The following is a 24,759-nucleotide window of genomic DNA, read 5'->3' on the forward strand; positions in this document are numbered from 1 at the left end:
TGAGGGAGCATAAATTCAAATTGAGGAAAGACAGTTGTAGAATAGATGTGAGGAAATTTCCCTTTAGCCAGTGGGTAATTGATTGCTGGAACAAGCTTCCATCTGTCACTGTGGCAGTTGATAGCTTAAATAAATTCGAGGAGGAACTAGACAAACTTTTAGAGGAAACGGAATTGTGAATTTTTTTTTTTTTTGTTGGCTGATGCTACATAATCTCATATGCTTGCATTTTTTCATCACATGCCTCTACTACTACTACTACTGGATTAAATCAGACAATACTTTTGTATAACAAAGCTAAACCTCTAGTTCACAATGTACATCCAGCTCAAGTAGTGATAACAAACGGTTATCGATGCCATTACAAAATGGACATTAATATATCTGTAGAAATTAACAATTATTACACAAATACTTTATATAAATTTCATAAATCCCATGTAGCACCTATTCTTAAAAGTTATCTTCCAAATAACAATGCATCTGCCATCACAAATAATTAAAATCCTGGCAGCAAACAGAATTCTAATACAAATAAAGTTCATAAAATTTCATAATTTTGTAAATTAATATCAAATTATGGAAATTTTTGGACTGTAATTTAATATTATTTGGCAAACTGATACATTTTGGCACAATATAGCATTGTAAACAATACAGTTTTGACTTCATTATAAAAAGAAAAAAACTGCTCAAATATTTTTTTAAAAAACACAACAACAACAACAAAAAAAAAAAAAAAAAAAAAAGCTTACTTATGAAGATCTATAATCTGTGTCATAGTAACAACGGGTGAAGCGGACTGCTTAGGCACCGGAGGAGTTACAGTCCTTCCACCAACTATTGAGGATCTTGGCTAAATGAAAACAGTTTTATTAGTCTAGCAATTACAAATATCTGATAATTTTGTGGATGTATTCAAACAGTAGTGGTAAATACAGGGTTATACAATTAAAATGTTACCTAGTTTGCAATCCTACAAAATTTTAAGAAAAGAAAACCAAAAATTTAATTAAAATTAAAGACTGTATTGGGGGTGTTCTACCTTGCAAGGATTCATTCTTTTTGCATATAACATGAATTCATTCTGTTGTGTGTACTTCTGAACCAAAACCTTGAGTGCTACCCAAAGTTTTGCTTCAGAAGAACTGCAGCGTTAGTCAGTTTGGTGTGATATAAGCACAGAGAAAACAAAACTGAGAGTAGGAGTGTGTTATAGGCTTAATGACTGAGATGAGTATATCAAACAGCTATAGAAGGAAACAGAGTGGACTAGCAAATCAGAATATCTCATAATGGGGGATTTTAACTTTCCAGATGTTAACTGGAAATTGTGGCTTGGTCACTCACACTAGCAAGACTTTTGTGGATTTCTTGGATGACTATTTTCTATAGCAGCATGTTAGAGAGGCAACAAGAGGAAGCAATACTCTTGATCTGGTTATAAGCAGTGATTCTTCATGGATTAAGAATCTGCAGATAAAAGCCTCACGGTGGCAATGATCACAGTGCACTAATGTGCAATTTAATTAAAGACATAATCACAAACAGGGGTAAAAGGAAAGGCTTTTGCTTTCGTAAGGGCGACTACAGAGATCTCAGACAGTTTTTAAATTGTGTGCGGTGGGACCAACTGATCATGTTACCAACAGCAAATTCTAAATAGGAAGTATTCAGAGAAGTAATCAAAGAAGCTACTAGGCTTTCACACCAACAAAGAAATATTCTTCAAGGCTTAGAACTAAATGGATGTCAGATGAACTATTTAGACACCTGGCAGAGAAGAAAAGTGCATGGGATGCATATAAATTATCAGATGATACAGAAGCCTATGGTAGATATACATTAGTCTGTAATCAAGTCACAAAGGAGGTTAGGAAGGCTAAGGCAGATTATGAGAAGTCTCTGGCAAAGAATGAAAAGAAAAACAGCAAAGACTTTGATGTTTATATTAACAGTAGAAAGAAGGGGTTGAATCACATTGAGCCACTTGATGTCTATAGGTTAACTGTTGATGACCCTGCTCATGTTCCAGACAAATTGAAAATACGTATTTTTCATCTCAATTCACACGAGGAATTCTTTAGGGAGAAGGATTCCAGAAGTTTATCAAACTCTAACGAGGTACTAAATGACTTTGTGATACAACTAAAAGCAAAGTGGAGGAGAAATTGTAGGATGGAGACATAAAAAAAGGTAACGGGGTGGATGGAATCTATCCAATCATTAAGGGAGGCAGCAAAGGAGTTAAGCAAACCCTTAGCCATAATTATGAGAGCATCTTTGGATCCAGGAGAGGTCCCTATGGACTGGAGAAGTGCAAATATATCCCCAGTTCATAAAGGGATATGAAAAGGCGGCATGAGTAATTTCGGACCAGCTTAATGTATGTTCCAGGGCAAATAATGGAATTACTGGTTAAAGAAGAAATGTAGGACCACTTGGATAGGCATGCAATTATACTGCAATCACAGCATGGCTAACCAATATGATAGGTTACTATGATGCAGTTACTAAAGAACTGGATGCAAAAAATAATTTTGACATCATATACTTTGATTTCAGGAAGGCTTTTGATACTGTTGCACATAAAAGTCTGCTGTATAAACTAGAGCAATGTGGCCTTAAGGGCAAGTTACTGTTATGGATAAAGGGTTACTGGTATGGTTAAGTGAAAGAAGACAGAGCGGTTATCAATGGGCACTGCTATTCATGGATTAATTTTATTAGTGGAGTTCCCCCAGGGATGAAGGGATATCAGGCTTAATGTCTAATTTTGCAGATAATACAAAGGTTGGCAGGGTTGTTCATAGTGGGTGAGCTACTGCAACAAGATTTAGGAAAATTGGGCTGAGAAATGGCAGTTGAAGTTTAACACTGGCAAATGCACGGTACTGCACATGAATAGCAGTAACCCCAAAGTAACTTATCAACTGTGTGATACTACACTAAGGGTAGTGGAGAATGAAGAAGATCTGGGGGAAATTGTGCAGTCAGACATGAAATTCTCTGAGCAGTGCATTCATTCTGCCAGCTCATGAGGTTTTGTTAATGATATACAGAAACTTTGCTATCAGGGATAAGGAGGTGATTATCACTTTGTATAAAGTCATGGTTAGGCTGCATCTTGAGTACTGTATATAGGTATGGAGGCCTCACTTTAGAAAGGATGTAGATTTACTGGAAAGGTTACAGAGAAGGGCAATCAGGTTGGTGAAGGGAACAAAAGGGTGCTCTTACGTAGAAAGGCTTCAGTTCTGCAAACTGCAGCATCTCAAGACAAGGTACCTGTGGGGAGATCTGACTGAGGTGTTTAAAGCCTTGACTGGATTGAGTAAACTGAATGTTAATGGTATTCTTCCACTTGCTGAGACTACACATGAGGGGGGGGTCATAAATTCAAGGTGAAGAAGAATGGTTGCAGCATAGATGTGCAGAAGTTTGCCTTCAGTCAGTGGGTGGTTGATTGTTGGAACAGGCTTCCAACTTGTGAAAATGGATGGGCTGAAAATTCAAGGGAGAATGAATGAATAGGGAATGAATGGGTGACCCGCAGGGTATGGATGGGTGAAGTTTGTTTTTTTTTTTTTTTTGGCTGATGCTATATAAGCTTGCTTTCTTACATCATTTGCCATTACTACTACTACATAGGTGGCATAAAAATTCTAAATTATTTTTTGCTGATTTTTCAAAATTTCACAAAAGAATTTTTGAATTTTAATGCACCTCACTCAGGGTAAAACCCATACAGTTTAAATCCTGCTGGCATCAAAAACATATGAAAGTTGAGCTGTTTGTGCTTAATACTGATTGAAATGTGCTTCTCTAAACTGCTGGAACCACTGGGTATACTTCTCTAAAATCCGTAAAATTTTAATATCTGGCATCTCTCAATTCCTGAGGGTGCCAGATTTTAAAGAGTTTACTTTATCTTTTGTTATATAATATAAATTTTGTACTTGCTAATATCTTTTTACTTTTTTTTAACCACATTTATTACGAGTTTAATATTCAAGGGTATTTATTTATTTTTCTTTCTTTTTTCTTCCAATATTAGGATTTAGTTGTATTTCTAGTTTTGTTATCTTCATACATTACTGGGATTTCCTGTTTTGTATGAGTTTTTATTTAATAAAGGAAAAGTTTAAGATTTTCTATTTTGATGAATTCAATAAATTATTTTAAATTGCAAAATAAATATGGTATTGAGTGATTAATTTTACTGTAATGAAATCTGTGTATTCATCTCACATTTCGCACATTTTCTTATATTTTATTTTATTATTTTTTTATTTTAAGAGGAAAAAAGCAATATGTGCTATGTTCATGATAGACAGGTTTGTTTATATAGAGTAGTGAGTGCATGTTTAATAGGAATATGCAGTTAATCCAATCCTGAAACATGCCATTCTGTGCCATGATTGATCATGGCACAGTGCTAATAGAGTAGCTTCAACCAAACCAGACCAGGTGAGTACATGCTGACAGGTTCCTTCATGCAGATGTTCAGAATGCATTGCTGTCCCCATAAATATTGTACATCAGTTGATGCAACCTGACCTATTAAATGCAGTTTTTTTACCAACTGTGCAGCGTTAGTTTTTAACCAATAGTGTTTAGCAATTATTACAAAAAGTAAGTAAATATTAGTGGAAGAATTAAATTCAAATTATATGGGAGATGGAAATTTTGACTCATGCAAATATCACCTGTCCCACTGATATGTACTATTCAGACTTTTGCTATATCTGCAAATATCATAAATATCAACTTACATTCATTTGAGGGTGTGGTGCTATTAAAGAAGATGATGATGGAAGAGTGACTGTTGTAGAAGAATGGGTAGGTCGAAGAATAGGTGTTGCCAAAGCTGATTTCGGGGCAGCACTGATGTTGGCTACTGCTGCAGGACCTGCAAAATATTTTTAAGATAAATTATGGAATAAAACACTAACTTACATTATAGACTTAGTGGTGGGGAATCTATGAATACCATAATAGAATAAACATAGCAGACTCCCTCTTAGGCAGTTCTTGCCTTATTGACTCTCTGGTTCCTGGTTTCTATTGAGAAATACAGTTCAGTCACTTAAAATATACCCAATTCCCATAATGCACTCTACTCAGAATAAAAATATTCTTGTTTATACTGTGGCATGACCAGTAGGTTATCAGAGTTTATAATAATCACTTTGACAATGAATACAATGATTACCTATAATCAGCAGTTACACGACTTGAACCACAGAAAACTGCATGCAGTACTGAATATTACTGGCTAAGTGGTCAAACATGTTTGACCACTTAGCTATGGATCATATACTAACTTATGGAATATGATTATATGACTGTTTTTGAGGCTTATCAATTCAGAATCTGCAATTGATAATTTTAAACAGGAAAACTGTTTCATGTGGAGTATCCACATACTAGTTGAATAATTTTGGGCTGCTAGGAATGAAGTTTTTGAAAAATTCTGCCTTAAAATTAATCACTTTATTGACCTAATTAGCATATTAAATTCTATTCTATAAATAGCTTTATAGTCCCAGTCACGTCCATTACTGTTAGCTTATTTTTTAAATTTAGCAGGAGATTTTGTAAGCTATTATTTAGTATACACAGAACCTTTGTATCAGTAATTTGTCGCAAATATCATATCTCGTAACTTTGTACTGTAATGCATGGTAGGAGAATTATACAGTCTTAATTGTAGTAAACAGGCATCTCAAAAGTTAAAATCACACAGGCTGGCATTAATTAATAATTTTATTAGTTATTATAATTAACTTATAGCTTTACAAGGTAACGGTATGACGTAAACTCAATAATGTGATACATACAATGTAATCTTGATATCTTAATATATATTTAGCATTAGCATTAGTAGAGGCATATGATGCAAGAAAGCAAGCTTATGCAGCATCATCCAAAAAAAAAAAAAAAAAAAAAAAGCTCCCATTTTACCCCTCCATTCGTTCCAAATACCTGTCCAGCTCAGCCTTAAATTTATTTAGGCTATCAACTTCCACAGCAAAGGATGGAAGTCTGTTCCACCAACCAACTACCCGCTGGCTAAAGGCAAACTTCCACACATCTATCCTACATCTGTCTTTCCTCAATTTGAATTTATGCCCTCTCAGGTGATTATTCTGAGCAAGAGGAAAATTCCCATCAGCATTGAGCATGTTCAAACCATTCAAGGCTTTATACACCTCAATCAGATCACCTCGCAGGTGCCTAGTCTCCAGACACTGTAATTTGCAAAACTTAAGCCTTTCCTTCATAAGAGCAACCCTTTGTTCCATTCACTAATCTTGTAGTCCTTCTCTGTATTCGTTCCAACAGCTCTACAGCCTTCTTAAAATGAGGCCTCCAGATTTGTATATAGTACTCAAGGTGTGGCCTGACCATTGCCTTATACAAGGGGATAATCACCTCCTTATCCCTGCTAGAAAAATTCCTGTATATTATTGACAAGACATCATGAGCTACTCTTGCAGACAGTCTGCACTGCTCAGAAAACTTCATATCTGCCTGCACAATTACCCCCAGGTCCTTTTCATTCTCTACTACTGTCAGTGTAGTAGATTACTTTACTCTGGGGTTACTGCTTCCCATATGTAGTACTTTACATTTGTCAATGTTAAACTTCATTTGCCACCTCTCAGCCCATCTGCTCAACTTTTCTAGATCCTGTTGCAGCAACGTACTGTCATTAGTGTCCTTAACAACCCTGCCAACCTTCGTATCGTCTGCAGACTTGGACATTAAGCTTGATATACCATCATCAATATCATTTATAAATACAGAAAACAACAACGGACCCAACACTGAACCCTGAGGGACTCCACTAATAACATTAGTCCATGATGAACAGTGTCCATTGATTATCACTCTCTGTCTTCTCCCACTCAACCATCCTTTTATCCATAGCAGCAATTTGCCTCCAATGCCACACTCCTCCAATTTGTTCAGCAGTCTTCCATGTGCAACAGTATCAAAAGCCTTTTCTATCAAAAGGCTTTTGATACTGTTGCACATGGATCCAAATATATGATATCAAAGTTATTCCCTGCATCAGAATGCACTAAGCATTCTGATGGGCATTTATGAGAGCTTGAAGAACAGAGTGGATGCCAATGAAGGAATTATGTTGGGGTGCCTATCAAGCTCTCAGCTGCCCATCTCAACACCAGAGCTTGCATTTGCGTATCAGGCAAAACAGTGCCAACTCCCTAGGCAGAATGTGCTGGTCCCAAAAGAGGTGGCTATTATCAGTGACTCTATTGTCAGGGAAACAGGAAATATATTGTGAAAAAGGGATAGGTGGAATAGGATCAGGGTATGTCTCTGCCAGAGGACAAAAGTTGATGATGCTGTAGAGCAGATATCATCTTTTAAGAGCACAAAAGGTGATACTGTTGAAGCACTGGCGCTAAAGACATTAACAGTAGGAAATTTACTTAATAAGCACAGGGCAAGCAAGCAAAAAGTTGCAAGGGTTAAATTTGAAAGTGCCTGCAATTCTGCCCAGACGTGACGAGACTTGTCAATCAATTCAGTCCTGGAGAGATTGTGCACTGTTCGTAGGGTTGAATTTTTCTCAGTGTGGTCTGTGCTTGTTAACAGGAGATTGCTTCTACAGGGAAAGGATACTCTTAAATAAAAAGGGTGTAAGAATATTTGCTGATATTTTCTGCTTAGGTGGGTTGGAAAACTTGGGAAGTCTGGGGGATGCACAGACAGATTAACAATAGCAGCAGGCACAAGTGATGTGGTAAAGTGTTATTAATATATAGTGCTATCATATAGTTATGCTGAAGAGTTGTTGTACTCAGGTGGAAGTGAAGCTGATATGATAGTGGAGAGGAAACACTACTGTTGCTGCTGCTGCTGCTCCAACAGTTGAATGAGATTTGGAACAATCAGTATATATTGGCATGAAATCAGCATAGTTTTGAATATGGCTAGCATGTAGTTGTTGCACATTCAGAGTAGGTAGGTAGGTAGGTAGGCGATTCTTTCCCCATTGAAGAAAATAAGCATCACAAGTCAGCTGAGGAAAGGGAGTCCATGGTAGGTGAGAGTAATTCTTTATCTGTTGCCTACCATGGAGAGGAACATTTCAATTCCTTTTCATTTCAAGTGTAAAAAGGATAGATGGAACAGGACCAGGGTATGTCTGCCAGGGGCAAAAGTTTATGATGTTGTAAAGCATAAATCGTCTTTTAAGGGCACAAAAGGTGATACTGTTGTACACGTTGGCACCAATGACATTAAGAGTAGGAGATCTGCAGATTTACTTAACAAGCACAGGTCAATGTTGCAAAAAAGTCGTGAGTCACGGTTAAATTTGAAGTGTCTGCAATTCTGCCCAGACATAATATGAGGGAATACATGATGAGAGCCTTGTCAATCAATTCGGCCCTGGAAAGATTGTGCAAGGTTCAAGGGGTAGAATTTTTCAGCGTGGTCTGTGCTTGTTAACAGGAGAGACTGCTTCTACAGGGATGGAATACACTTAAATAGAAAGGGTGCAAGAATATATATTTGCTGATGCTATCGAGGCAGTGTTAGGTGGGTCGGAAAACTGCTGGCTTGGGGGGATTCACAGACTAAAAGGTTAAAAGTAGCCGCAGGCAGAGGTGAAGGTGATTCTTGCACAACTTGTATTAGAATAAGTAGCGACCTGGAGCGAGGGGTGCTGGGGATTTCAGGGACTGATGGCAGTCATCGTGAAACAGGTGGGTATATGGGATGTGTTAGGGTAACTAAGAATAAGAATAGGTGCATGTATACCAATGCTAGAAGAATAGTAAATAAATTTGATGAATTTGAAGTGCTGGTCAAGACATCAAAGGCGGATACCGTTGGGATAGCAGAGACATGGTGTCACACAGATATAAGGAATGCAGAACTGGAATTTGGGGAGTACAATGCGTACAGAAAGGATAGACAGGATAGGAAGGGAGGAGGTGTTATGCTGTTAATTAAGAAAATCATAAAATCAAAAGAAGTGCATCCAGTTGATATAGATGAACAGTGCACTGTTGAGTCAGTTTGGTGTGACATAAGCACTGCGAAAGCAAAAATAAGAGAAGGAGTGTGTTATAGGCCTAATGACTCGAATGAGTACAATGAACAATTGTACAGAGAAATAGAGATGGCTAGTAAACCAGAATGTCTTATAAAGGGGGATTTTAACTTCCCAGATATTGACTGGAACTTGTGGGTTGGTCACTCACACACTAGTAAGACTTTTTTTGGATTTATTGGACGATTGTTTTCTGCAGTAGCATGTTCGAGAGGCAACCAGAGAGGGTAATACTCTTGATCTGGTTATCAGCAGTGATCATTTGTGTATTAAGAATTTGCAGATAAAGGAACCACTAGGTGGCAGTGATCACAGGGTACTGATGTGGGATTTACTTAAAGATATAATTACCGTCAGGGGTAAAGGAAAGGGTTTTTGCTTCCATAAAGGTGAGTACAGTGGTCTCAGACAGTTTTTAAATTCTGTACAGTGGGATCAACTGACGATGTTACCAACAGTAAATTCTAAGTGGGAAGCATTCAAGGAATTAATCATGGAAGCTACTAAAAGTTTTATACCTATTAAGAAATATTGTTCAAGGTTTAGGCCTAACTGGCTATCAAATGAATCAATGAGACTCATGACAGAGAAGAAAAATGCATGGGATGCATATAAATTATCAAGTGACTCAGAAGCTTATGGCAGATATAAGCTAGTCTGTAATCAGGTCTCAAAGGAGGTTAGGCAGGCGAAGGCAGATTACGAGAAATCTTTGGCAAAAGATGCTAAGAAAAACAGCAAGGATTTCTTTACTTATATAAACTCTAGCCGACCGCACTAGCCAGGTAGGTAAAGTGCCTGCCTGGCAACCCAAAGGTCGCGGGTTCGATTCCCGCCTCGGGCTTGGATCACAGTAAAATGCAAAAACTTTGGAAGGTGCAATATGGCCATAGAAGCTGATGCGCCAACAACTAACAAAAAAAAAATAAAAAAATAAACTCTAAAAGGAAGGGGATGAATCTGATTGGTCCACTTGATATCGATGGTTCCACTGTTGATGATCCTGCTCAGATAGCAAACAAACTGAATGAGTATTTTGCATCTACATTCACACATGAGGAGTTATTAAGGTTTGAAAATGGCAGAAGGTTATCAAATTGTAGCAGGGTGCTTAATGATTTTGCAATAACTGAGAGCAAAGTGGAGGAGAAATTGTTGAAGTTAAACATAAGGCACCTGGGGTGGATGGGATCAATCCAGTTATATTAATGGAGGCGGCAAAGCAACTAAGCAAACCCTTAGCCATAATTATGAGAGCATCCGTGGACTCAGGAGAGGTCCCCACGGACTGGAGATGTACAAATGTATCCCCAATTCACAAAGGGGGATCGAAGGATGACACGAGTAATTACAGATACAAAGGAACTGGATGCAAAAAATAATTTTGATATCATATATTTGGATTTCAAGAAAGCTTTTGACACTGTTGCGCATGGAAGACTATTGTACAAATTGGAGCAGAATGGTATTAAGGGTTAGTTGCTACAATGGATAAAAGGATGGTAAAGTGGGAGAAGACAGAGAGTGGTAATCAATGGGTGCTGCTCTTCATGGACTAATGTTATTAGTGGAGTCCCACAGGGTTCGGTGTTGGGTCCTCTGTTGTTTTGTATATTTATCAATGATATTGATGAAGGTATATCAAGCTTAGTGTCGAAGTTCGCAGATGATACAAAGGTTGGCAAGGTTGTTAATGACAGTAATGGCAGTGTGCTACTGCAACAGGATCTAGATAATTTGGGCAGATGGGCTAAGAAGTGGCAACTGAAGTTTAACCTTGACAAGTACAAAGTAATGCATATGGGTAGAAGTAACCCCAGAGAAATGTACCAGCTGTGTGGTACTACACTTAAGGTGGTAGAAAATTAAAAAGACCTGGGAGTAATTGTACAGTCAGATATGAAGTTTTCTGACAATGCAGACAGGCTGCCAGGGCAGGTCATGGGGTTTTGTCAATGATATATAGGAATTTTGCTAGCAGGGGAAAAGGAGGTGATTGTCCCTCTGTATAAGGCAATGGTCATGCCATGCCTTGAGTACTGAGTACAGGTCTGGAGGCCTCATTTTAGGAAGGATGTAGATTTGCTTGAGCGTGTACAGAGAAGGGCAACAAGATTGGTGAGGGGAATGAAGGGATCCTCTTACCAAGAGAAGCTTAAGTTCTGCAAATTGCAGCAGCTGGAGACTAGGCACCTGCGAGGTGGTCTGATTGAGGTGCATAAGGCCTTGAATGTGTTGTGCATGCTGAATTCTGATGGGATTCTTCCACTTGTTCAGATTACGAACCTAAGGGAGCATAAATTCAAATTGAGGAAAGCTGTAGAATAGATGTGCGGAAATTTGCCTTTAGCCAGTGGGTGGTTAATTGCTGGAACAAACTTCCATCTGTTGTTGTAGAAGTTGATAGGTTAAATAAATTTAAGGAGGAACTGGCCAACATTTAGAGGGAATGGTTGTGTGAATTTTTTTTTTTTTTTGGCTGATGCTACCTAAGTACATACATTTGGTTTCTTGCATCACAAGCCACAATTACTATTACTATTACTTCACCCTTTGAACCACTACTGCAAATAGAAGATACACATCTGCAGAAATGTTTCCTGAATTTCGTCATTATTATTGTTGAAGTCTTAACTACTCTTTTGTAGTAGCTTCTTTTAATATAATCACATAGATTCTAACAGCCCCAAATACTCTGTTCACTTTTAGCAGTATCACTTTCTCTTCCACCTGACTTCCCATTATTAAAAATTCATTTAACTCCCAATCAGCATCAGACAGACCTCAGCTAACTCCATCTCTAAAATCTTTTTCATGTGTGGATATAGATACAAAACATTTATTCAGTTTATCAGTACAGGATCTTCAACAGTTATGCATTCACATCCAGCAGACCAATGTGGTTCAACCCTCTTTCTTTCTACTATTAATAGAACTGAGAAATAAAAGAAATAATAAAAAAGAATTCTTTGCATTCTTAGCCAAAGATTTCTCCTAATCTGCCTTTACCTGCCTACCCCTCTTAGTGACTTCATTACAGACTGGTTTACAATTACTACATGTTTTTGTGTCCCCTGATATCCAAATTTTGAACAATATCTCTTAACTGGTATAAACAGAGTAATAGTTTCTAAGATTGCCTCTCTGAACACTTCCCATTTGGAATTTATATTTTTTATACTACATCATTTAGTCCCACTGAAGAGTTAAAAATAACTGAGACCATTATAATCACCTTTCCAAAAACAAAGTCACTTTTAATGTTATCATTATATTAAAATCACTCTTATATCATGGAAAATGAATACTATAGTTTATTAGGCTGTTCACCTACATTGATGTCAAGAGTATGGGAGCAGCAATGTCACCCCAGGCTTCTAAGAACTCCGGATCCGGGATAAAAACTTTGGCACTATCCTATTGGCTAATGGAGTTAATCCCTCTCCTATAAATTAACTGTTGGCAGGCCTCTTGCCTGTATGCACACCCGGTTTCTGGGAGCATCGGCAAGAAGAGTCTGTCAGCAGGTAAGAATTTAATCTCTTTGTAATCATCTTAGATTTCCTGTTTTCTATTGTAATGGTAACTTAAAATTTAATACTTAATAACCATAATTTGTAAATTGTAATTATAATACTGATATTGTAATAGTAATACAGGCATATAACCCAATACTTCTAACATCACAGTTTCACTCTAACACGATTGATAACACAGTACTTCTACAACACTGTTTCGCTCTAACACGATTGATAAATTGTGGCAATCCTCGCACAACATGGTACTTCTACAACAAGGTTTCACTCTAACATGGTTTGAGAACTGCTGGAAATCTCGCATAACACGGTATTTTTGAGCTTTTGTGCTGGGAAAACCCTGCTATTATGTTAGATGTAATTTTCAACATTTCCATTCCTTTTTGTGAATCCCTGCTGTTGACTCACTAGTTGTTATTGCCTTCTTGATATTTTTCTAAAACTCATTTCTGGAGGTCACTACCATAAAACAATAAAAGCAATTTGCAGTGTTCGGTTTCATTTACTTATCATTTTTACTGTTTCAAATTTTACAACAAAAAAAAAAAAAAGTCAGTGAACAAAAATATTAATTAGTATGTACATATTACAGTACGTATTAATTAAGCTATGTATGTAAGCACAAATTTATTTTTTTATTTTGCTAACTGGAAAATATTCTTCTGATTTTCACGTATCATTTAAAGCAGGGGTCCACTGTATTTTGTTGGGAGATCCCTGGCTTAGGCTCTGTGCTATTTAATTTGCGCTTGTTTGAGACCATAAAAAATAATTGTGACTTCGAAGAGTGCAGTTTTGACTTTTAAAGAGAGCAGAAGGTACGCAAAATCTAGATGCTGAAGAAATTCTGCTTAGCAGTGATGAAGAAGAAGAAAATTAAATGAATGTACATTATGTCACATATATGTATCACAGTTTGTAAGGTAAGATGTTCATTCAGTTATTACTATTTAAGTTACTACTATTATAAAAAATAAAGTTAAAATATTAAGTTATTACTACTATAAAAATTAAGTTTCTGATAGTTATAAAAAGAAAATGGTGTATTTTTGTTAGCTTTTTAAATGTAATCCTCCCTTTTGTACTGGTTCTTAGTCATGTATAACAAGGTTTTGCATTACACGAGATTTAGTAGGAAACAAACTACCATGTTATACGAGGGTTACCTGTATTATTGGTAATTGTAATATTCTAAAATATTCAATTTATAACTTTCTATTTTTCTGTTTCTAAGGCCATATTGCTCCGGGGATATGCAGTGGTCATTCCCTGACCTTTCCGCATCCTCCGTATTTGGTGGTCATGGGCTCGAATCCCGGTCTAATCAAGAAGCATGTGCTACACACTGCTGCTCCTGCCCACCTGGCCACGGAGGCGCCAAGAGATTCCTACTCTTAATTTTGTTTTCCCAGTTTACTCTTTTAGACAATGTACTTCTTAATTAAAAAACATAACTCTTCCCCCTCCGTGTTTGTCCTTTCAACAAGATGTGAATATAATTTTCATATTCACATTTTGGACTCCCATTAAAGTGCCATCATATTTCTGTTATAATTATAATGTCAGCATTTTATGATTTAACCAATACTTTAAACTTCTTGCATTTTTTTACTGTATTCCTAGCATTAGTATATAAACAAGTAAATGTTTGCCTGTTTGTGTTTACAGTAACTCTTACATAGTCTACATAATTACAAGCCCCAAGTGGACCTCTGTCATGCTTTGTAATCCTCCTGCTTCTCCTTTTTGCACTACTCCAATTCCTAAAATCTATCCAAAAAAGGACAGTCAGGTTAATTAATGAATTTTATCTTATAAATACTTTCCACTCTCTAATACACACATGTTCAGTTACTGCTGCATACTTTTGCAACTCCAAACTCCAAAGAGCTAACTTTGCCACTTCTTTATTTAACATGCTTTTTTAGAACCACCTTTCTCCAGAAGTATTCCCCAAAAATTATCATCTACAGAAATTCAAATTCAACATGAACAAATATCTTCTGTTTTCTCAATCTTCAGCACCCCATACACAGTACTAAAATACTTCATGTTCTAATACCTCTCATGTTTGGGGGTTAACAAAAAAAACTAGCCACTTCAGCAATCAAACTTACAGGAGAAGGTGCAATAAATAAATGCACTAAAGCATAGTTTTCAACAGATTAACCTCTACATCTGCAGAAACCTTATGTGTATATATACAGAGCAAACAAAAAGTAGTGGAATCATATTATGTTATATATGTTGCACAAATTTTGCTTTGGCACTTTCCAATATATAGTATACTAAATTTAAACTTTTGAATACACATTATGAAGTGACATTTAATGCATAATTTACATATACTGATATTTTAATATGGTATGGCACAATCCCATTACATCATATAAAACTCCTTGGTGGTGGGATGCACATATTTCATTGTACTGAAATTTAATTCTAATATATTTGTGAAAATTATTTTAAAAGAATCATTACTTATTTGAATAAGTTCTGCTGCATTTTCTAGCATACAGAAGTATTAATTTTTACTTTACTTTACTGAAACATTGATTGAAAATCAATAATAAATAAATGATATGATAAAATATAAACCACAAAGTAAAAATATTTGTTCATAAAATATGATATGATATTTGTTCATAAAAATATGATATGCCTTAAAATTTGAAGGCATATCATTTTTTAAATATGATATGCCTTAAAATTTTATATGATGCAAGGAATAAACTGCATTTTGCATTTATATTGTTTAACTGTATTGGTTTCCCTTTCCATTATTATTATTATTTATTTTTTTTTTTATGTGCATATTAAATTTAACTTTATCACAGTCAAAATTGCATAGGTTCAAGATTGTTTATGTTAAGGTGAAATCAGAATGCTAATTCTTTTTTTTTGTTTTGCTAAATGATGAAACCATTGTGATTTCTTCATTTGGAAAAGAGGTAAAATCAGGCCACTTTTGTTATAGTCCTATTGTATGTATTCTTCGATGTCAGCACTTGGGTAACAACAACCCATAAATAAATTATACACTTGGTGGGTTGAATTAAAAACAGTGGAGGAGGAAAGGGATCTAGGAGTTACAATATGGGCAAATATGAAGTTTTCTGAACAGCATAAACAAGCAGCCAGGAAAGCCCATGGTGTCCTGTTGATGATTTATTGAATGCTATCCTGTAGAGGTCATAATCCCACTGTATAAGGCAATTGTAAGACCACATTTGGAACACTATGTTCAAGAATGGAGACCATCTGAAAAAAGACATTGAGCTTCTTGAAAGGGTCCAAAGACGGATAACTTGAATTGTGAGATCTGCAGAAGGATAACCGTATCAGGAAAGACTCCAATTATGTGGGCTACAGAGCATGCCAACCAGGCACCACACAGAGCCATATAAACTTCAATCAGGTCACCTGACTGAGGTTTATAAGGCTCTGAGAGGAATTAGTAAAATGAATGAAGGTGGAATTCTCAATGTTCTAAAGAAATGGGAGAGTGAGATTGATGTCACTGTTGCTACAAATTCAATAGCTTATAAAATTACAGACTGGTATGTCCAGCCAGCCTGGACCACATCAGATTAGAGCAATTACTTTCAAACTAAATAAACAGTTACAAACAGCCCAACAATGCCTGTCGGATATCAAAAGATATGACATAAAAAAAGTAAATTGGAATATCTTCACAGAACTTACAACTGCTGAGCTGCAAAAGAAAGAAACTAGAGGTTTTTGTGTGAAAACACAGGCCCCTAGACTAAGAGGCCAGATGAACAACACAACCAACATGAATACTACATGAACACTCACTAACCTACATAATTCTGGCCTTCACAGAGTTTTGTATTCATCATACTGTCTGACACAGAGTTGGGGAACCCCCCCCACAGCCACATTACAAATAACACTATACACTATGTTCTAAAGCAGGGGCGGGCAACAGTCGGCCCGCGGGCCACATCCGGCCTGCGACGATGTTGAATCCGGCCCCCTCGGTAAATGCATAAATATAGAAAATCCATACCTGACTACACTCGCCGTAAACGTTCGGCTTATTGAAAAAAATAATATTGGTGCGAGATATTTTATGTTTTATGCCTTTTCTAATTATTACAATTTTTAATTTAATATAATTTATAGCCCATAAAATGAGCCAATTAAAAAAAAAAGAAAAATTGATGCCGAATGCCGCATTTTCAATGATAATTGGACATTCAGATATTTAATTGCAAATATAGACTATAAAGCTGTTTGTTTGGTTTGTAACGAAACTATTTCCGTTTTTAAAGAATATAATCTAAAAAGACAGTTTTCAAAAAAAAACATTTCGTAAAATATAAGCTATTTTCACCGGAACAAATGAAAATTGAAGCAGAAAATTTAAAATGTGGTTTGCGTAAGCAACAAAATACTTTGAAAATTTTGTCAAAACAGATAGAGCTCTGACAAATTTAAATATTGTATTTACTTTTTTAAAAATACATTAATAATTTGGTAATTCAAGTAATATAACATTTTTCAGGTTCTGATTTTTTTTATTAAATCGTTCAATCTATTCCAGCCTGCATCATGATGCGAAAATTTCATTCGGCCCGCTGACGAAAAAAGTTGTCCACCCCTGTTCTAAAGGATTCCAGAAGAACTTGGGGACATAAATTCAAACTACAGGGCTTGAGGCTTAGATTTGATTGTAGGAAATTTTCTTTCAGCCAGCAAGTCATTGATAGTTGTAACAAGGTTTCAAGGTTTTAGAATTTTAGTACCATTTTTGCAATTCTTTAAAATGATATCTTATGAAGATGGAGAATGAAATTATATGGTCTTCTTTCTTGAAAAAAAAACAGCAAGCTGACTGAAACGGAAACAAGTTAAATAACCAATGTAGCAAATATTTCATTTACTTGTTGCAAAGATATTAACTGAGAAACCAATTTCTTTATTTTTCTGTGTATACCTACCATAAAACAAATTTCAAAAAATAAAAATTAAAGATGTAAATTTAAGAAACTTACCTCTTGGTACATGAGTAGAATATGGCTGATGGGTTCCATGAATCATATGACCCGTTTGTGGCACAGGATGGGTTCCTCTAATTAAAGATGCCATTGGAGTTGAATTTAAATTTCCAGATGCACTTAGTGTAACAGCAGGATGCACTGAAGTAGTAACATGGCGAGCTGGTCCGCCTATTGAAGATTGAGATACTGTGATTGTAGCAGTAGAGCCAATAACTGCACTAGTGGTATGTGATTGAGAACTCTCCACTGAAGGCATTCTGACTACTATGTAAAAGAAGAATGAATAATATATATAGAGTAATAAAATCTTTACTGAACACACCAATTACATAATGTTGTTCAAATCCTTTGACAGTAAGCCAAGGGATTACAAAGACAAATATTCAAACTGTGACAACACAAGAATAATACTTTAAAATGGCATGATGACAAATCTAAACCATAGAGCAATGTAGAAAAACAAAAAAAGGGAAAAATAAAAATAGTGGGAAAAAAAGTGTAAAAAACAAAAAACAGGTTTTCTATTGATACTAATATCATTCACAAGCACAATATCAACACTAAATTGTTATCTAGTGACATTTCTGGATTCTTCCTGAATCCTATTATAAGGCCTAAGTGAGGTTTCCTAATTGCAAGTTATGAAAGCAAAACATAAAGTTTACTAAACGCTAATTACAATAAAATACAAGATAAAGCTCCTATAATTTTTCTTAAGCTGCAAAACTCTTCTTTTTTTTTTTTTTTTTTTTTCCCAGTAAGACAAAGACAACAGACTTTTAAAAAAGTTATTGGAAGCTGGGAATATACTAATTACTTATTGATTTTAAATGGTTTTTAACCTAGCACTAATACCACCCCATTTTATAACACAAGGCAATGTGGTACTACATTGCCTGAAAAGCCTCAGATTTAAATTTAATATTTAGAAAAAAGGTATTCGGTTTTTAGAATTATGCTTTAAGTGTAATAATGTTTGATCTAACACCAGTAAGTTGCATGCTTATTAATTTTATTCCTTTAATTAAAAAAAAAAAAAAGAAGAAATAAAATTCAGTCAATAAACAAAATTTTCCAAATGTTTTTTTGGAAACTAAAAATGCTCATCAGTTTATTAATTATACTTAAATTTTACGAAAACTTAAGTATAAAGTTGGTAACAGAAAAACAAAACAATTAATTTCTGCCAAATTCAATTTTCTAGTCAATTAACTGCATGAAACTTCATTACTTCATTATGTTGCATTATTCCAACAAAACAAATTAAGCTAATATTTATGAAACATTTATTTTTCCTTTGAAATATATTAATTTGAAACTAACATATTTGAAAGGAAGAATAATAAGAAATTTTACAAACATGAAATCATTCATATCCTTTTTTTCCAAAAATTCTTCTGATATTCATTATATGAAAATTCTGCATTACTGAAATAAAAAAAAAGTAATGGCAATACTTTGCTTCGTGTGCCCATTTTTTATCGTAATCATTTTTATTTTTCTTATGAATAGCCTTCTTCACTTGTTATCAATTGCATGTGTATTATTACCAAGAATGTACAAATTGATGCCTGCTAAATTCATTATCAAAGAAAAGAGGGGAAAAATCACCATGAACCAACGAACAGTATTCCAGCTGATATCATATGTAACACACATCATTCAACTCGTTCAAACCCCCTACCCCCATTTGTAAAATTGCAAAATGTGTCGGTTTGTAGATTTTCTCCTTGTCTTTCTGAAGCATCAATTTTACCTCCATGATGCACATGCACACTACATGTCAAAATAATATTCTGGCCTTTTTTTTTTTTTTGTAATGTAAGATACTATTGTGATACCTTCATGGTATGCACATTCACTGGAGTTGGTTAATTTGCATCACTCTATCTTTCTCTTGGCATAAGTACTGTACATCACTAATACTGCTTCCTCTACATCTAAAAAAATTAGGTTTATTCTTTTGCTCTCAAGATTACTTTTCTTCAGAACAGCTTCTCACACTGTACAAATCTCAAATCCATCTAAACAGGGAATACTGTTTCCACATCTGAGACAGTGCCCCATAACCTCTCCTAGGCTTCTAGACTCCATTCAAAAGAGGGCTGTTAGATTAATTAATGATTCATCTCTTACTATGTCTCTCCACTCTTTCTCGTAGATATTCTGTTTCTGCTGCATGCTTTTTCTACAAATACTTCCATGGCACTGATCTTCAGAATTGGTTTCTATAATTCCAGCCGCCGTCTCTCTCTCTCTTCCACACCAGTCTGAACATATGCCATAACCAGTCAACATCCATTTACTGTCCTACTTGTAACTCATAGAACTTCTGGAACAACCCCCCTCTTCAGATGTATTTTCCAAAAATTACAATCTACAAAAATTTGAGTCTAGTGTCAACAATGATCTTCCTTTATTAGCATTAGCAAAGGCACATGATGCAAGAAAGCAAGCTTATATAGCATCAGCCAAAAAAAAAAAAAAAAAAAGACACAACCTTCTCATTTCACCCATCCACTTGCTCCAAATGTTTGTCTCGTTCTGCCTTGAATCTATTTAAGCTATCAACTTCTACAATGACAGATGGATGTTTGTTCCAGCAATCAACCACCTGTTGGCTAAAGGCAAACTTCCACACATCTATCCTACATCGTCTTTCCTCAATTTGAATTTATGCCCTCTCAGGCAATTATTCTGAGCAAGAGGAAGAATCCCATCAGCAATGAGCATGTTCAAACCATTCAAGGCTTTATACACCTCAATCAGATCACCTCGCAGGTGCCTAGTCTCCTGACACTGTAATTTGCAAAACTTAAGCCTTTGCCCTTCTCTGTACTCATTCCAACAGCTCTATATCCTTCTTAAAATGAGGCCTCCAGACCTGCATACAGTACTCAAGGTGTGGCCTGACCATTGCCTTATCTTCTCAACCTTCAACCCACACATGGTACTAAGTACTATAGGGTCTATTGGGGTTTTCATTAATAAAAATAAATAAATCCTCTTTTCACTATAATTTCAATTTATTGCTGCTATTTCTGGAATCATTTATAATAAAGTGAAAATTTCATCTTCATTCATTTTACTATAACCTCCCAGTGCCTCAAAGACCTCAATCAGGTCTCCTCTAAGGTTCCTGGTTGCCAAGCTCTGTAACATGTGTAATCAAAGTCTTTCTTTATATAGTCACCTAGTCACCCTTTGCACAACTGACCATGCGGGTTGCCTGTCTCTGGATCCTTTCAGTAAGTTCAGTCTTTTCATTTATTTTTTTATATATTTTTTTTAATATGAGGTCTTCATAAGGACTGCGCTTGGACACTATTCCAAGTGCAGTCTTACAACTTCCTTATACAGTGGGATTATGACCTCCCTATCTCCATAGATCACTGTTCAATAAATCATCATTAAACCAGAAGAACCCATAATGGCCCATAGGATTTCCTGGCTACATGTCTACAGTGCTTAGAGAACTTCATATCTGGCCGAATCATAGATCCCTTTCTTTTACTGTGTTTAACTCAACCCACCAAGTGTATACGTTATTTTGAATTTGCTATTTACACTTGGGGAAAGTGTAAAATCTTGCATTTTGATGCATTAAAACATTGCCACTTTTCTGAACATCCTTCAAGCCTGTCCAAATCATCCTGAAGAGCACTGCTTGACACATTATTAACCACTCACCCAAGATTTACATCTGCAAATTTTTACATCATGCTCTCTGCCCTCTCATTGATGTCATTTATGAAAATCAGAAACAACAGTGGTCAAAACTGATTCTTGGGGGACTCCACTTCTGCTGTTGCACCAGTTCGAAGAATATCCATTAATTACAACCTTCTTCCTCCTGCCCTGCAATACATCTTATAATCTTGCCTGTGAGTCCAACTCTAACTTAATAATATTAGCATTGGCATTGGCATATGATGACAAAACCAAGCTTATACAGCATCAGCAAAAAAAAAAAAAAAACCCTTCCCATTTTACCCATCCATTCGCTTAAAAAGTTTGTCCAGCTCTTCCTTGAATTTATTTAAGCTGTTGACTTCCACAACGACACATGGAAGTTTGTTCCAGCAACCAACTACCCACTAGCTAAAGGCAAATTTCAGCACATCTATTCTCTTGATATTTTAAGGAGTCCTTATGTGCTGTGATGTAATGACTAGATCGTAGGTATAGCTTAGCTTAATTTTTTAGCACTCACCTCATAGTAACCCACTTAGTTGGTGGAAAGTTTTACCACATACATAGTGGTTATGAGATTCTAATAACTTACGGGGATTGTAAATTTAAAAACTAAGTTATGGGTGCTCTTCCATCCCCACTATAGCTAACCGAAGACAATTTCGAAAGTCACTCGTATGCGGCTATTAGCTTTTATCTTTCTTCATTTAATTTATTTTAATTAGACAACCATAGAATGGAAGGGGCACTTTCCTTTCTTAGCAAAATTTTTAAAGCCTATAACTTAGTTTTTTAATTTATAATCCCCGTAAGTTATTAGAATCTCATAACATGTTTCCACTATGTATGTGGAAACTTTCCACCAACTAAGCGGATTACTATGAGAAGAGTGCTGAAAAATTAAGCTAAGAACATCTATTCTACAACTGTCTTTCCTCAATCTGAGTTTATGTCCCCTATGGTTTGTAATCTGAGCAAGAGGGAGAATCCCATCAGCATTGAGCCTGCTCAAACCATTCAAACCCTTATACACCTCAATCATTAAGACTCTGTTAGTCAAATGCCGAAATCCACAAACTATCAAAATTATCCAGTTAATGAGTGAGTAACTGTATCAACATAACAGTTTGTTTAACATGCTTTTTACTTAACAAAACCATGTCATATGCCCTTTAGAGTTCCACTTCTAATCTTCTTAATCATTGCATCCAAGGTTTTCCCAGCTGCTGAAATCAGACTGACTGGTGTGTAGTTACCTTATGTATTGCCAATGTGTTAACACTTCTCCAATCCAAAGGACTCTTTTCTGAGTCCCATGATGCCCCCATTGTTGACCTTAATGGTTCACTGCACTCTGTGACTGACTCCCTCAAAATTACTAAGTATATGCTATAAGCTTCGAGAGCTTCACTTGACTTTAGATTTTAACTATTTAAATAGAGTATGTGATATTATTATATATCTATGATTATATGTGCAAGAAATGTAGCACATGTTAGCAAACCAATTTTAAAAAAATAAAATAAATCCATTACCTTCACCATGTTGAGTTTAAAATTTCAATAAGCTTTCAGGTTCATTCCTCTCATCAAACTAAATTGTTCCTTGAAATCCTACCTAGAGTCCAAGCCAATCCTCAAAAACTGAACTTCCAGCCAGCGGGCAAGCACTTGCTCACCAACACATGAACAACAGGATTTCAAGAAAGGCTAAATATCATATATTTGCATAATACCAGATTAATCTCCATATTGAAAACAACTAAGATAACTTGTCAAAATGACTTTAATTATAGCCCGATGACTGCTAGTTACTAACCTAATATTAAAAAGCTCTTGCCATTTTTAATATTAGAAAACTCATCAAATTAGAGAAACGTTTTTTGGATATGAGCATTGAAAGAAGAAATCTTCGAATGGTGCTCACCACACATTTGACAAAAGAAAATCCAAATCATATGCAATTCCAATTATTTTGCAAAAATGGAGCAAAAATAATAGAAAAAAAAGCAATGCAGAAAGCTGGCTATTTTGAGGAATACCTCTGTGTATTGCAACCAAATTATCATTACAGTGAAAAGAACCTCATAGATCAGTGTTTCCCAGCCTTATTTTCAGATATGGATCACTTTCAAGGTGGAAAGCAGAGACCATTTTTATATTTGAGGTAAAGGCCATAGGCCTCAAAAAATAAACTCTACAAGCAAATATATTAACTATTTTTTAAATACAATGATAGGTACTTGTACTTAAAATATGTAGTATATGTTAGGTCATTATAGGAATATATATATATCTCATCACCATTCGTGAGATTGTTGCCTACCATATCACCTGTCCATCCCTTTTAACGGTGTCTAGTTCTTCCTTGAATTTATTCAAACTACCCACTTCTACCTCAGATGGTTAAAAAAAAAAAGGGGGGGGTCCAACAATCAGCTTCAGGCTGATGCCCCATTTCTACACATCTATTCTTTCTCAATTTGAATTTTACACCCCATCATATGTGTATTCTGTGGAAGAAGCAGAATGCCATCATATTCAATAGTAACGGATTGATCATACTCAATCCATTCAAAGCTTTAAGCCCTCAAATGGATCTCCTTGCAGGTTCCTAGTCTCCAGATGTTGCAACCCGCAGAAATGAAGCCTTTCCTAGTAAAAAGCACCCTGTTACGCTAATATCGTGGCTCTTCCCTCACCTGTTCTAGCAGATCCAGATCCTTCCTAAAATGAGGCTTCCGCACCACAGTACTGTATGCAGGACTCAAGATGTGACCTAACCATTTTCTTATACAATGAGATAATCACCTCCTTATCTGCACTGGCAAAAGAACTACATATCACTGACAAAACCTCATGATCTGTGCTAGTAGCCTTTTTTTGTAACGCTCAGAGAACTCCATTCTGACTGCATGATTGATTGATTCCCAGGTCTTTTTCATTCTCTACTATCCCGAGTGTAGTACCACACTCAGGATAGCAGAGAATCAAAATTTTATTCTGGGTTTAACACTACAGACATGTAGTATCTTGCAATGTTAAACTCCAATTGTCACTTCTCAGAACATCTGCCAAATTTATCTAACCTCTGCCAAACCTTCATATCACGAATTTGCTGCACGAATTTTACTGTTTTTTAAATGATCTCGCAGCATCGTAACGTGATGACTATCTTGTGTCTGATACATTTTTGACCGAGATTGTATTCTCCATCGTAGTCAATGTAGACCATCTTTGTGGTGAGGCTGCAAAGAATGTGTAGAGCAACTGTAAATGCCGAAAAAATTAACGGCAGCTAAACAGCTTTCTGCAGATAAAATAAGTCCCTACTAAATTAAGACTTTGTGAAGCACATGGAACCCATACTGCTATTTTGTTGACTTCCTTGAATCTGGCTTGGACTC

General features: G+C 35.8%; 1 protein-coding gene across 1 annotated transcript in view; it reads right to left on the bottom strand.

Annotated features, from left to right (window-relative positions):
* LOC150091099 (uncharacterized) overlaps positions 1 to 24,759 on the bottom strand; it is a 502,417-nt gene that overhangs the window by 358,667 nt on the left and 118,991 nt on the right. The window contains exons 4-6 of the mRNA XM_090383197.1: positions 17,655 to 17,924; positions 4,776 to 4,912; positions 756 to 856 (exon numbers count right to left, since the gene is read on the bottom strand). Coding sequence (XP_090239323.1) covers positions 756 to 856; positions 4,776 to 4,912; positions 17,655 to 17,924 — 508 coding nt within the window. The remainder of the gene's footprint in view (positions 1 to 755; positions 857 to 4,775; positions 4,913 to 17,654; positions 17,925 to 24,759) is intronic.

Source organism: Mastigoproctus giganteus, chromosome 1, assembly GCF_048544385.1.
Source record: "Mastigoproctus giganteus isolate SK-2022 chromosome 1, ASM4854438v1, whole genome shotgun sequence".
In the NCBI taxonomy this organism is placed as follows: domain Eukaryota; kingdom Metazoa; phylum Arthropoda; class Arachnida; order Uropygi; family Thelyphonidae; genus Mastigoproctus; species Mastigoproctus giganteus.